The sequence below is a fragment of the Acomys minous genome, assembly GCF_964271855.1.
Source record: "Acomys minous genome assembly, chromosome: 13".
Taxonomy (NCBI): Eukaryota; Metazoa; Chordata; class Mammalia; order Rodentia; family Muridae; genus Acomys; species Acomys minous.
Window position 1 is genome coordinate 111,271,326 of NC_140495.1, and position 14,297 is coordinate 111,285,622.

General features: G+C 48.6%; 1 protein-coding gene across 2 annotated transcripts in view; it reads right to left on the bottom strand.

Moving 5' to 3' along the window:
• Positions 1 to 14,000, bottom strand: part of LOC311582043 (H-2 class II histocompatibility antigen, I-E beta chain-like) — a 29,231-nt gene extending 15,231 nt beyond the window's left edge. Inside the window, exon 1 of one of the 2 annotated variants that reach the window (XM_084754737.1) lies at positions 13,812 to 14,000. In XM_084754737.1, the coding sequence (XP_084610863.1) occupies positions 13,812 to 13,911 (100 nt within the window). In that variant the 5' untranslated portion in view covers positions 13,912 to 14,000. The remainder of the gene's footprint in view (positions 1 to 13,811) is intronic. The other variant, XM_084754738.1, reaches the window with a different exon arrangement.
• Between the last annotated feature and the right edge of the window lie 297 nt (positions 14,001 to 14,297).

Genomic DNA, 14,297 nt, shown 5'->3' on the forward strand with positions numbered 1-14,297 from the left:
ACTGTGTGTGTGTGAGGTTACTGTGAGTGTGTGAGGTTACTGTGTGTGTGTGTGTGAGGTTACTGTGTGTGTGTGAGGTTACTGCGTGTGTGTGTGTATGAGGTTACTGTGTGTGTGTGAGGTTACTGTGTGTGTGTGTGAAGTTACTGTGTGTGTGTGTGAGGTTACTGTGTGTGTGTGAGGTTACTGTGTGTGTGTGTGAGGTTACTGTGTGTGTGTGAGGTTACTGTGTGTGTGTGAGGTTACTGTGTGTGTGTGAGGTTACTGTGTGTGTGTGTGAAGTTACTGTGTGTGTGTGTGTGTGAGGTTACTGTGTGTGTGTGAGGTTACTGTGTGTGTGTGAGGTTACTGTGTGTGTGTGTGAGGTTACTGTGTGTGTGTGAGGTTACTGTGTGTGTGTGAGGTTACTGTGTGTGTGTGTGAGGTTACTGTGTGTGTGTGTGAGGATACTGTGTGTGTGTGAGGTTACTGTGTGTGTGTGTGAGGTTACTGTGTGTGTGTGTGAGGTTACTGTGTGTGTGTGTGAGGTTACTGTGTGTGTGTGTGTGAGGTTACTGTGTGTGTGTGTGAGGTTACTGTGTGTGTGATGTTACTGTGTGTGTGTGTGAGATTACTGTGTGTGTGTGAGGTTACTGTGTGTGTGTGTGTGAGGTTACTGTGTGTGTGTGAGGTTACTGTGTGTGTGTGAGGTTACTGTGTGTGTGTGAGGTTACTGTGTGTGTGTGAGGTTACTGTGTGTGTGTGTGACGTTACGGTGTGTGTGTGTGTGAGGTTACTGTGTGTGTGTGAGGTTACTGTGTGTGTGTGTGAGGTTACTGGGTGTGTGTGAGGTTACTGTGTGTGTGTGAGGTTACTGTGTGTGTGTGAGGTTACTGTGTGTGTGTGTGTGAGGTTACTGTGTGTGTGTGAGGTTACTGTGTGTGAGTGAGGTTACTGTGTGTGTGTGTGAGGTTACTGTGTGTGTGTGTGAGGTTACTGTGTGCGTGTGAGGTTACTGTGTGTGTGTGTGTGAGGTTACTGTGTGTGTGTGAGGTTACTGTGTGTGTGTGAGGTTACTGTGTGTGTGTGAGGTTACTGTGTGTGTGTGAGGTTACTGTGTGTGTGAGGTTACTGTGTGTGTGTGTGAGGTTACTGTGTGTGTGTGAGGTTACTGTGTGTGTGTGAGGTTACTGTGTGTGTGTGTGAGGTTACTGTGTGTGTGTGTGTGTGAGGTTACTGTGTGTGTATGTGAGGTTACTGTGTGTGTGTGAGGTTACTGTGTGTGTGTGTGTGTGAGGTTACTGTGTGTGTGTGTGTGAGGTTACTGTGTGTGTGTGTGTGTGAGGTTACTGTGTGTGTGTGTGTGAGGTTACTGTGTGTGTGTGAGGTTACTGTGTGTGTGTGTGAGGTTACTGTGTGTGTGAGGTTTCTGTGTGTGTGAGGTTACTGTGTGTGTGTGTGTGTGTGTGAGGTTACTGTGTGTGTGAGGTTACTGTGTGTGTGTGTGAGGTTACTGTGTGTGTGTGAGGTTACTGTGTGTGTGTGTGAGGTTACTGTGTGTGTGTGAGGTTACTGTGTGTGTTTGAGGTTACTCTGTGTGTGTGTGAGGTTACTGTGTGTGTGTGAGGTTACTGTGTGTGTGTGAGGTTACTGTGTGTGTGTGTGAGGTTACTGTGTGTGTGTGTGAGGATACTGTGTGTGTGTGAGGTTACTGTGTGTGTGTGTGACGTTACTGTGTGTGTGTGTGAGGTTACTGTGTGTGTGTGTGAGGTTACTGTGTGTGTGTGTGTGAGGTTACTGTGTGTGTGTGTGAGGTTACTGTGTGTGTGATGTTACTGTGTGTGTGTGTGAGATTACTGTGTGTGTGTGAGGTTACTGTGTGTGTGTGTGTGAGGTTACTGTGTGTGTGTGAGGTTACTGTGTGTGTGTGAGGTTACTGTGTGTGTGTGAGGTTACTGTGTGTGTGTGAGGTTACTGTGTGTGTGTGTGACGTTACGGTGTGTGTGTGTGTGAGGTTACTGTGTGTGTGTGAGGTTACTGTGTGTGTGTGTGAGGTTACTGGGTGTGTGTGAGGTTACTGTGTGTGTGTGAGGTTACTGTGTGTGTGTGAGGTTACTGTGTGTGTGTGTGTGAGGTTACTGTGTGTGTGTGAGGTTACTGTGTGTGAGTGAGGTTACTGTGTGTGTGTGTGAGGTTACTGTGTGTGTGTGTGAGGTTACTGTGTGCGTGTGAGGTTACTGTGTGTGTGTGTGTGAGGTTACTGTGTGTGTGTGAGGTTACTGTGTGTGTGTGAGGTTACTGTGTGTGTGTGAGGTTACTGTGTGTGTGTGAGGTTACTGTGTGTGTGTGAGGTTACTGTGTGTGTGTGTGAGGTTACTGTGTGTGTGTGAGGTTACTGTGTGTGTGTGAGGTTACTGTGTGTGTGTGTGAGGTTACTGTGTGTGTGTGTGTGTGAGGTTACTCTGTGTGTGTGAGGTTACTGTATGTGTGTGAGGTTACTGTGTGTGTATGTGAGGTTACTGTGTGTGTGTGAGGTTACTGTGTGTGTGTGTGTGTGAGGTTACTGTGTGTGTGTGTGTGAGGTTACTGTGTGTGTGTGAGGTTACTGTGTGTGTGTGTGAGGTTACTGTGTGTGTGAGGTTTCTGTGTGTGTGAGGTTACTGTGTGTGTGTGTGTGTGTGTGAGGTTACTGTGTGTGTGTGAGGTTACTGTGTGTGTGTGTGAGGTTACTGTGTGTGTGTGAGGTTACTGTGTGTGTGTGTGAGGTTACTGTTTGTGTGTGTGAGGTTACTGTGTGTGTGTGAGGTTACTGTATGTGTGTGTGAGGTTACTGTGTGTGTGTGTGAGGTTACTGTGTGTGTGTGAGGTTACTGTGAGTGTGTGAGGTTACTGTGTGTGTGTGTGTGTGTGAGGTTACTGTGTGTGTGTGAGGTTACTGCGTGTGTGTGTGTATGAGGTTACTGTGTGTGTGTGAGGTTACTGTGTGTGTGTGTGAGGTTACTGTGTGTGTGTGTGAGGTTACTGTGTGTGTGTGAGGTTACTGTGTGTGTGTGTGAGGTTACTGTGTGTGTGTGAGGTTACTGTGTGTGTGTGAGGTTACTGTGTGTGTGTGTGAGGTTACTGTGTGTGTGTGTGAGGTTACTGTGTGTGTGTGAGGTTACTGTGTGTGTGTGTGACGTTACTGTCTGTGTGTGTGAGGTTACTGTGTGTGTGTGTGAGGTTACTGTGTGTGTGTGTGTGAGGTTACTGTGTGTGTGTGTGAGGTTACTGTGTGTGTGAGGTTACTGTGTGTGTGTGTGAGGTTACTGTGTGTGTGTGAGGTTACTGTGTGTGTGTGTGAGGTTACTGTGTGTGTGTGAGGTTACTGTGTGTGTGTGAGGTTACTGTGTGTGTGTGAGGTTACTGTGTGTGTGTGTGAGGTTACTGTGTGTGTGTGAGGTTACTGTGTGTGTGTGTGAGGTTACTGTGTGTGTGTGTGAGGTTACTGTGTGTGTGTGAGGTTACTGTGAGTGTGTGAGGTTACTGTGTGTGTGTGTGTGAGGTTACTGTGTGTGTGTGAGGTTACTGCGTGTGTGTGTGTATGAGGTTACTGTGTGTGTGTGAGGTTACTGTGTGTGTGTGTGAGGTTACTGTGTGTGTGTGTGAGGTTACTGTGTGTGTGTGAGGTTACTGTGTGTGTGTGTGAGGTTACTGTGTGTGTGTGAGGTTACTGTGTGTGTGTGAGGTTACTGTGTGTGTGTGAGGTTACTGTGTGTGTGTGTGAAGTTACTGTGTGTGTGTGTGTGTGAGGTTACTGTGTGTGTGTGAGGTTACTGTGTGTGTGTGAGGTTACTGTGTGTGTGTGTGAGGTTACTGTGTGTGTGTGAGGTTACTGTGTGTGTGTGAGGTTACTGTGTGTGTGTGTGAGGTTACTGTGTGTGTGTGTGAGGATACTGTGTGTGTGTGAGGTTACTGTGTGTGTGTGTGAGGTTACTGTGTGTGTGTGTGAGGTTACTGTGTGTGTGTGTGAGGTTACTGTGTGTGTGTGTGTGAGGTTACTGTGTGTGTGTGTGAGGTTACTGTGTGTGTGATGTTACTGTGTGTGTGTGTGAGATTACTGTGTGTGTGTGAGGTTACTGTGTGTGTGTGTGTGAGGTTACTGTGTGTGTGTGAGGTTACTGTGTGTGTGTGAGGTTACTGTGTGTGTGTGAGGTTACTGTGTGTGTGTGAGGTTACTGTGTGTGTGTGTGACGTTACGGTGTGTGTGTGTGTGAGGTTACTGTGTGTGTGTGAGGTTACTGTGTGTGTGTGTGAGGTTACTGGGTGTGTGTGAGGTTACTGTGTGTGTGTGAGGTTACTGTGTGTGTGTGAGGTTACTGTGTGTGTGTGTGTGAGGTTACTGTGTGTGTGTGAGGTTACTGTGTGTGAGTGAGGTTACTGTGTGTGTGTGTGAGGTTACTGTGTGTGTGTGTGAGGTTACTGTGTGCGTGTGAGGTTACTGTGTGTGTGTGTGTGAGGTTACTGTGTGTGTGTGAGGTTACTGTGTGTGTGTGAGGTTACTGTGTGTGTGTGAGGTTACTGTGTGTGTGTGAGGTTACTGTGTGTGTGTGAGGTTACTGTGTGTGTGTGTGAGGTTACTGTGTGTGTGTGAGGTTACTGTGTGTGTGTGAGGTTACTGTGTGTGTGTGTGAGGTTACTGTGTGTGTGTGTGTGTGAGGTTACTGTGTGTGTGTGAGGTTACTGTATGTGTGTGAGGTTACTGTGTGTGTATGTGAGGTTACTGTGTGTGTGTGAGGTTACTGTGTGTGTGTGTGTGTGAGGTTACTGTGTGTGTGTGTGTGAGGTTACTGTGTGTGTGTGAGGTTACTGTGTGTGTGTGTGAGGTTACTGTGTGTGTGAGGTTTCTGTGTGTGTGAGGTTACTGTGTGTGTGTGTGTGTGTGTGAGGTTACTGTGTGTGTGTGAGGTTACTGTGTGTGTGTGTGAGGTTACTGTGTGTGTGTGAGGTTACTGTGTGTGTGTGTGAGGTTACTGTGTGTGTGTGAGGTTACTGTGTGTGTGTGAGGTTACTGTGAGTGTGTGAGGTTACTGTGTGTGTGTGTGAGGTTACTGTGTGTGTGTGTGTGTGTGTGTGAGGTTACTGTGTGTGTGTGAGGTTACTGTGTGTGTTTGAGGTTACTCTGTGTGTGTGTGAGGTTACTGTGTGTGTGTGAGGTTACTGTGTGTGTGTGAGGTTACTGTGTGTGTGTGTGAGGTTACTGTGTGTGTGTGTGAGGTTACTGTGTGTGTGTGAGGTTACTGTGTGTGTGTGTGACGTTACTGTCTGTGTGTGTGAGGTTACTGTGTGTGTGTGTGAGGTTACTGTGTGTGTGTGTGTGAGGTTACTGTGTGTGTGTGTGTGAGGTTACTGTGTGTGTGTGAGGTTACTGTGTGTGTGTGAGGTTACTGTGTGTGTGTGTGAGGTTACTGTGTGTGTGTGAGGTTACTGTGTGTGTGTGAGGTTACTGTGTGTGTGTGAGGTTACTGTGTGTGTGTGTGTGTGTGTGAGGTTACTGTGTGTGTGTGAGGTTACTGTATGTGTGTGAGGTTACTGTGTATGTATGTGAGGTTACTGTGTGTGTGTGAGGTTACTGTGTGTGTGTGTGTGAGGTTACTGTGTGTGTATGTGTGTGAGGTTACTGTGTGTGTGTGAGGTTACTGTGTGTGTGTGTGTGAGGTTACTGTGTGTGTGAGGTTTCTGTGTGTGTGAGGTTACTGTGTGTGTGTGTGTGTGTGTGTGAGGTTACTGTGTGTGTGTGTGAGGTTACTGTGTGTGTGTGAGGTTACTGTGTGTGTGTGAGGTTACTGTGTGTGTGTGTGTGAGGTTACTGTGTGTGTGTGTGAGGTTACTGTGTGTGTGTGTGTGTGTGTGTGTGTGAGGTTAGTGTGTGTGTGTGAGGTTACTGTGTGTGTGTGTGTGTGAGGTTACTGTGTGTGTGTGAGGTTACTCTGTGTGTGTGAGGTTACTGTGTGTGTGTGTGAGGTTACTGTGTGTGTGTGTGAGGTTACTGTGTGTGTGTATGAGGTTACTGTGTGTGTGTGAGGTTACTGTGTGTGTGTGTGAGGTTACTGTGTGTGTGTGTGAGCGTAGTGTGTGTGTGTGAGGGTAGTGTGTGTGTGTGTGAGGTTACTGTGTGTGTGTGTGTGAGGTTACTGTGTGTGTGTGTGAGGTTACTGCATGTGTGTGTGAGGTTACTGTGTGTGTGTGTGTGTGTGTGAGGTTACTGTGTGTGTGTGAGGTTACTGTGTGTGTGTGTGAGGTTACTGTGTGTGTGTGTGAGGTTACTGTGTGTGTGTGTGAGGTTACTGTGTGTGTGTGGGGGGGAGGTTACTGTGTGTGTGTGTGTGAGGTTAGTGTGTGTGTGTGTGTGAGGTTACTGTGTGTGTGTGTGAGGTTACTGTGTGTGTGTGTGAGGTTACTGTGTGTGTGTGTGTGAGGTTACTGTGAGTGTGTGTGTGTGTGTGTGAGGTTACTGTGTGTGTGTGAGGTTACTGTGTGTGTGTGTGAGATTACTGTGTGTGTGTGAGGTTACTGTGTGTGTGTGTGAGGTTACTGTGTGTGTGTGTGTGAGGTTACTGTGTGTGTGTGTGAGGTTACTGTGTGTGTGTGTGTGTGAGGTTACTGTGAGTGTGTGTGTGTGTGTGTGTGAGGTTACTGTGTGTGTGTGAGGTTACTGTGTGTGTGTGTGAGGTTACTGTGTGTGTGTGAGGTTACTGTGTGTGTGTGTGTGAGGTTACTGTGTGTGTGTGTGTGAGGTTACTGTGTGTGTGTGTGACGTTACTGTGTGTGTGTGAGGTTACTGTGTGTGTGTGAGGTTACTGTGTGTGTCTGTGCGGTTACTGTGTGTGTGTGAGGTTACTGTGTGTGTGTGAGGTTACTGTGTGTGTGTGTGTGAGGTTACTGTGTGTGTGTGTGAGGTTACTGTGTGTGTGTGAGGGTAGTGTGTGTGTGTGAGGTTACTGTGTGTGTGTGTGACGTTACTGTGTGTGTGTGAGGTTACTGTGTGTGTGTGTGAGGTTACTGTGTGTGTGTGCGAGGTTACTGTGTGTGTGTGAGGTTACTGTGTGTGTGTGTGGTTACTGTGTGTGTGTGTGAGGTTACTGTGTGTGTGTGTGTGTGAGGTTAGTGTGTGTGTGTGAGATTACTGTGTGTGTGTGAGGTTACTGTGTGTGTGTGAGGTTACTGTGTGTGTGTGTGTGAGGTTACTGTGTGTGTGTGTGTGAGGTTACTGTGTGTGTGTGTGAGGTTACTGTGTGTGTGTGTGAGGTTACTGTGTGTGTGTGTGTGTGAGGTTACTGTGAGTGTGTGTGTGTGTGTGAGGTTACTGTGTGTGTGTGAGGTTACTGTGTGTGTGTGTGAGGTTACTGTGTGTGTGTGAGGTTACTGTGTGTGTGTGAGGTTACTGTGTGTGTGTGTGTGTGAGGTTACTGTGTGTGTGTGTGAGGTTACTGTGTGTGTGAGGTTACTGTGTGTGTGTGTGTGAGGTTACTGTGTGTGTGTGAGGTTACTGTGTGTGTGTGTGTGTGTGAGGTTACTGTGTGTGTGTGTGAGGTTACTGTGTGTGTGTGTGTGTGTGAGGTTACTGTGTGTGTGTGTGAGGTTACTGTGTGTGTCTGAGGTTACTGTGTGTGTGTGTGTGTGAGGTTACTGTGTGTGTGTGTAAGGTTACTGTGTGTGTGTGTGAGGTTACTGTGTGTGTGAGGTTACTGTGTGTGTGTGTAAGGTTACTGTGTGTGTGTGTGAGGTTACTGTGTGTGTGAGGTTACTGTGTGTGTGTGTGTGAGGTTACTGTGTGTGTGTGTTAGGTTACTGTGTGTGTGTGTGAGGTTACTGTGTGTGTGTGAGGTTACTGTGTGTGTGTGTGAGGTTACTGTGTGTGTGTGTGTGAGGTTACTGTGTGTGTGTGTGTGAGGTTACTGTGTGTGTGTGTGAGGTTACTGTGTGCGTTTGTGTGAGGTTACTGTGTGTGTGTGAGGTTACTGTGTGCGTTTGTGTGAGGTTACTGTGTGTGTGTGAGGTTACTGTGTGTGTGTGTGAGGTTACTGTGTGTGTGTGAGGTTACTGTGTGTGTGTGTGAGGTTACTGTGTGTGTGTGAGGGTAGTGTGTGTGTGTGTGTGTGAGGTTACTGTGTGTGTGTGTGAGGTTACTGTGTGTGTGTGTGTGTGAGGTTACTGTGTGTGTGTGAGGTTACTGTGTGTGTGTGTGAGGTTACTGTGTGTGTGTGAGGTTACTGTGTGTGTGTGTGAGGTTACTGTGTGTGTGTGTGAGGTTACTGTGTGTGTGTGAGGTTACTGTGTGTGTGTGAGGTTACTGTGTGTGTGTGAGGTTACTGTGTGTGTGTGAGGTTACTGTGTGTGTGTGTGTGTGAGGTTACTGTGTGTGTGTGTGAGGTTACTGTGTGTGAGTGTGTGAGGTTAGTGTGTGTGTGTGAGGTTAGTGTGTGTGTGTGTGGTTACTGTGTGTGTGTGTGAGGTTACTGTGTGTGTGTGTGTGAGGTTACTGTGTGTGTGTGAGGTTACTGTGTGTGTGTGTGAGGTTACTGTGTGTGTGTGTGTGAGGTTACTGTGAGTGTGTGTGTGTGTGTGAGGTTACTGTGTGTGTGTGTGAGGTTACTGTGTGTGTGTGTGAGGTTACTGTGTGTGTGTGTGTGAGGTTACTGTGTGTGTGTGTGAGGTTACTGTGTGTGTGTGAGGTTACTGTGTGTGTGTGTGTGAGGTTACTGTGTGTGTGTGTGAGGTTACTGTGTGTGTGTGTGTGAGGTTATTGTGTGTGTGTGAGGTTACTGTGTGTGTGAGAGGTTTCTGTGTGTGTGTGAGGTTACTCTGTGTGTGTGAGGTTACTGTGTGTGTGTGTGAGGTTACTGTGTGTGTGTGTGAGGTTACTGTGTGTGTGTGTGAGGTTACTGTGTGTGTGTGAGGTTACTGTGTGTGTGTGTGAGGTTACTGTGTGTGTGTGTGAGGTTACTCTGTGTGTGTGGGGGGGAGGTTACTGTGTGTGTGTGTGTGAGGTTAGTGTGTGTGTGTGTGTGAGGTTACTGTGTGTGTGTGTGAGGTTACTGTGTGTGTGTGTGTGTGTGAGGTTACTGTGTGTGTGTGTGTGAGGTTACTGTGTGTGTGTGAGGTTACTGTGTGTGTGTGTGTGAGGTTACTGTGTGTGTGTGTAAGGTTACTGTGTGTGTGTGTGAGGTTACTGTGTGTGTGAGGTTACTGTGTGTGTGTGTGAGGTTACTGTGTGTGTGTGTGAGGTTAATGCATGTGTGTGTGAGGTTACTGTGTGTGTGTGAGGTTACTGTGTGTGTGTGAGGTTACTGTGTGTGTGTGTGTGTGTGAGGTTACTGTGTGTGTGTGTGGTTACTGTGTGTGTGTGTGGTGACTGTGTGTGTGCTCAGGGCTGAGCATTTGGAACAACCAGCTGCTGAGCTCCTCCCTGGGGAAGCCGTCTCCCCCTCCCCAGCACTCCTCAGTCACAACCCTGTGGGCTTCCCTGTCACACAGGCTTGGTCACCGCAGTCTCCCTGCTCAGTTCCAGGTGGACGCTGCAGCTCTAAGGCGGGAGGTTTAACAGACATGACTCCACAGACAGATGAGGTAAAATAGTTACACGAGGTCTTCAGAACCCCAGGGACCTCCAGAACACGGCATTTAAAGATGTGTCTGTTGTTTTAAAGGTTCTTTGACAACGAGACACGTTAACTCCTGGCAACACCAGCCGACCTCAGAGAAGATGACGAGCATCACAGAGCCTCCTTATGGAGACGGCTTCACGTGTGGCCACAGCCACTGGGCAGATTTTCCTCGTTTCGCCCACAGACAGAATTCTGCCTTAACACGGTCAAGCTTGGATGCAGGCCAACTCTGCCAAGACAGGGTAGGCAAGCCCCATAGTTCCCGCCTCACAAACACATCTGTCAGGTACCCTGGGCCAGAAGCTGACGATGATGCTCCAATGTTACAGAGAGTGTTGGGTGACTGTTCAGGCAGCAAACTGTCTCTGTCATTTTTTCATGGCAGACTCTCACCTGCACTTCCTGTTTACTCAGATAATTCATTTTATTCCTGCTCAAGTCTCTGACCGGGTTGAAGACCAGATAGTTTAGTTTTACAATTAAGATTAGTTGTTTAGGGGTTAAGATGTTCTTAGGTCTAGAGAGATGTTTTAAGTTGATAGAGATGAGATAGGATAGATATTGATTTACATTCTGAATTTTAGACGCACCAGGATAGGAAAGATGTTTTTTCAAGGTTGCCAACTACAGATAGCCAAAACACTGTGAATGTAACATTAATATAATTCCTGATTGTTTAGTGGTTCTTCTTGTTGTATGTAGTTTATTTATGTGTAATAATACAAATGTATATGTAAAAATGTAATTTAAAAAAACAAACAACAAACAAAAACCTCCAAGGGGGAAATGACCCTTTTGGTATAAACTTGAGGACAGGACAATCCTGTCCCAGGCATCCAGGAGGAGCTGGTGTTGGGGTGCAGAATCAGGGCACCTCCCAAAGAGCAGCCCCCGACACACGCATCCCTTGTGTTCCAGAGGCAGAGGAGGCGGTAGGGTGGCCGCTCCCTGACCCCAAACCTGCCCACCTGGAGCTCAGCGGGAAGCCAGCGCTCAGCAGCTCAGGACACACCACACCTGCCCACCTGTCCTGCTCAAGCGCCTCACACACACCGCGCAGAACACAGCACGGCTCCCTCAGCCTCCTGTGTGGCCTGCGCTGCTCCTGGGACCCCAAAGAGGAGAAACAGATGCCACCCTACACCTGAGAAGGGCAGAGACAAATTGGAGAGGGGCTGAGCTCCATTAACAGGGACCTGCAGTGACAGGAGAGGACAGAGAAGCACACTGGGGAGAGGCAGAGGAGGAGGGAGGTGGCTGCACACGTCAGGGGAGGGGCACACGTCAGCTGAGGGAACACCTCCTGCCAACGCTGAGCTCAGAACAACAGAGCACAGGCCTGAGGGCGGCAGGTGAGAGATGAGATGTGGGGACCAGGAGGAGCCCCAACTCAAACACATGGGCTTGATGGGAGCTTTCTGAGTTTTACTACTTCCCACTGGGGAAGTTTCTAGAAATTGAAAGCATGATCCCAACACTGACCCATAGTCAGATGCAGAGAAGTCACAAGACAAATCATTTTTAAAAAATCAGAGGCTAACTGTGACCCCTGGGAAAGGTGAGGGTGTGTCTCCCTCTGGTGGGTCAGTCGTGTGAGCTTCTGCAGTCTGAATAGATAAAGATGGAGGCAAGACACCTCAAGTGTGTGGTTTTTCATTTTCATATTTAAGCTAAGTCTGAAACCTTACAAGAGAAGCAGACACCTTCAACCCCAGCACTCAGGAGGCAGAGGCAGGCGGAACTCTGTGAGTTCAAGGCCAGCCTGGTCTACAAAGTGAATCCAGGACGGCCAGGGCTACACAGAGAAACCCTGCCTTGAAAAATCAAAAGAAGAGAAGAAAAGTCAAATGAATGCAAGCACCAGACATTACCAATCGCACTGGATGCTCAGGATGAGGAAGCTCTTTGCATTTTGTGCAGCCATCACTACTCGTGAGTTTAAAATAGAGAGCTTCAGAGATGAATTACCCATCTCCGTGTTTGAGAAAACAGTGATAGGACTGCCTGGATTTTTATAAAAGGAAAAAATGGAAGAAAAATGAGAGTTTCAGAAGCCATAAGAATAGTCTGTGTGAAAGACCATGGTGCAAGGGCAGGAGTCTGGGCTGTGGGAGGTGGCAGTGAGGGGAGAGGCAGTCTGGAAGCTTCTGTGTGTCCTTCCACACAGTGGGGCAGCAGGACTAGTGCTTTACAGGGCCGTTCCTCCCAGTACTCAGGCAGCTCTAGGTCAAAGGGCATCTCCTCCACACTGCACACCTCAGCCACAGCAGGCAGGCTCAGCGGCTTGTCCACAGCCCCAGCGTTTCAGGGTCACAGTTCTCAGCAGTGTTAACAGCCCCATCTTTTACCCCGTGTGCAGATCACAGACTCACTGTGTGTGATGTAGGCCTGGGTCCTGACCTTAGAAAGAACACATCCTGAGGTGCAAAGGGAAGTCAGGCCCTTCCCATGGAACAGGCCAGAGAACGTGGGAGAAAAACAAAACACAGATATGTGCAAATCACAGACACTGAACAGGCTCTAACGCGTCCCAGAAGAGGCCTCACGTTCTCTAGAACAGCCCACAGACCCGCCCACCCTCTCCAAGGCTGTTTCCAGGTCTAAGAACCTCAGCCTTAGCTGCTATGTCCCCAGGAGACTCGCTACCCCACTGCCCAGCAGAGGTTCCGCACAGGAACAGGCTGCACAGAGCCTGGAGGGAGGGAGGGAGGAGGAGGAAGCCTGGGTTCAGGTCACAGGTGCCCAGGCAGCCGCCTCACAGCCCGCAGAGCAAGCTCAGGGGTCCCCCTGTGACGCCCTCCCTGTGCCTCGACTCTGTGCTACCATCCCAGAAATCTTCCAATTGGATCCGTATTTCATGTTTTTGTTTAAAACAACAAAAACACACATACAAAGTAGACCAGACATACACAGGGGCCTCTGGGGAGCCATAGTGTCCTCATGGTGGGAAGAAGGAGAGACCCCAGGGCAGACACACAGCCTCACACTGTCCAAACTGGCTTCCTCTTTTTACTCATTGCCAAGATAGTAAGAACTTGGGTTTAAGGCATTGGCACTGAGTTGGTTAAGGTCCATGCTGGGCAGCCAATCAGCATCAGAGGCCACCAGCATCATCAGTTGCTGGGTAGAGATGCAGTAGGAAGGTCCCCTTCTGAAACTTGCAGTTCTCTTCATAAAAAGGATGCTGGGAGCCAGGCTGTGAAGTCTCAGGCTTCAGTCCCAGCACTTGGGAGGCAGAGGCAGCTGGGACTCTGTGAGTTTGAGGCCAGCCTGGTCTACATGGTAAGACCCTGTCTCAGACCTATGACAGGATAGTAGGACTGCATTGGGGGACAGTGTGGCTATTGGTTGGTTGTTCCTGTCCCCCTCTCCCGCCATGGATGGTCCCACACCCGAGTGCATGTGGACAGCACCAGTTTGGCTACGACATCACAGATCTCCCTGTGACTCCCTCCCTGTGCCTCCACTCTGACACTTTCACAGAAGTCCTCTGATTAAATCAATATTTCCCTTTTTTCTTTTGATTAAAACAACAGAAACATACATACAAAGTAGAATAGAAATACACATGTGAAAGTCTATTTGGGTGCCGTAGAGCTGGCTCAGAGGTTAAGAGCACTGGCTGCTCTTCCAGATATTCTGAGTTTAATTCCCAGCAACCACATGGTGGCTCACAGCCATCTATAATGTGATCAAATGGCCTCTTCTGGCCTGCAGGTGTACACGCAGGCAGAGCACTGTATACATAATGAGAAATAAATAAAAATTTTAAAAAGGAAAATTCTATTTTTAAGGAGAAACCTCTGTGTTTGGAGTAGCTCACACAGTGAAGAGAAGCCAAGTGTGAGAAGTTGATTTAACACCAAGATTTATCCGTCCTCTGGGGCCCTGAGGGGAAATGACCCACGGTGGAGATTTTACTGGGAAGAACTTGAAAAGCAATGGCTGATGCTCAGCACCTCTCACACAGATCTGAGAGCACGAACATCCAGGCTTCTATTTGGGGACACAGTTTGGGTTTCATGTGAGCATTGAGGGTGGAAATAGGACACGGTGGGGAGTTTCGTCTGAAGACTGTGGGTGGTCACAGAAAACACCAGAACTTTCAAGGACTTGGCCTGGACCGGAAGGGAGCTAGCCCCATCCTCCCTCACCCCCTGCAGCCCAGCACCTGAGGTGAGCACTTACCTTGATGGTCCCTGACCAGAGCCACGGGAGGGCTCAGCACCATCAGCGTCACCATCACAGCTGCCACACAGGGGCCTCTGGGGAGCCACAGTCGCATCATGGTGGAGAGGAGGAGAGCATGGAGGGCAGACAGACGAGCTTCACACCGTGGAAAGTGTCTCCTCTCTTAACTCATTGCCAAGATAGTAAGAACCAGGGGCTTCACTGCCTCTGTGCTAAATTGGTAAAAGTTCCTGCTTGGCAGCCAATCAGCATCAGAGGGCACCAGCATCATCAGTTGCTGGGTAGAGATGCAGTATGAAGGTCCCCTTCTGAAACTTGCAGTTCTCTTCATAAAAAAGGATGCTCTGAGATGTGCAGTGATGGCACAGGCCTTTAGTCCCAGCACTTGGGAGGCAGCTGGGACTCTGTGAGTTAGAGGCCAGTCTGGTCTACACGGTAAGACCCTGTCTCAAACTTACAAAGAACCAAACCCATGAAAGGATA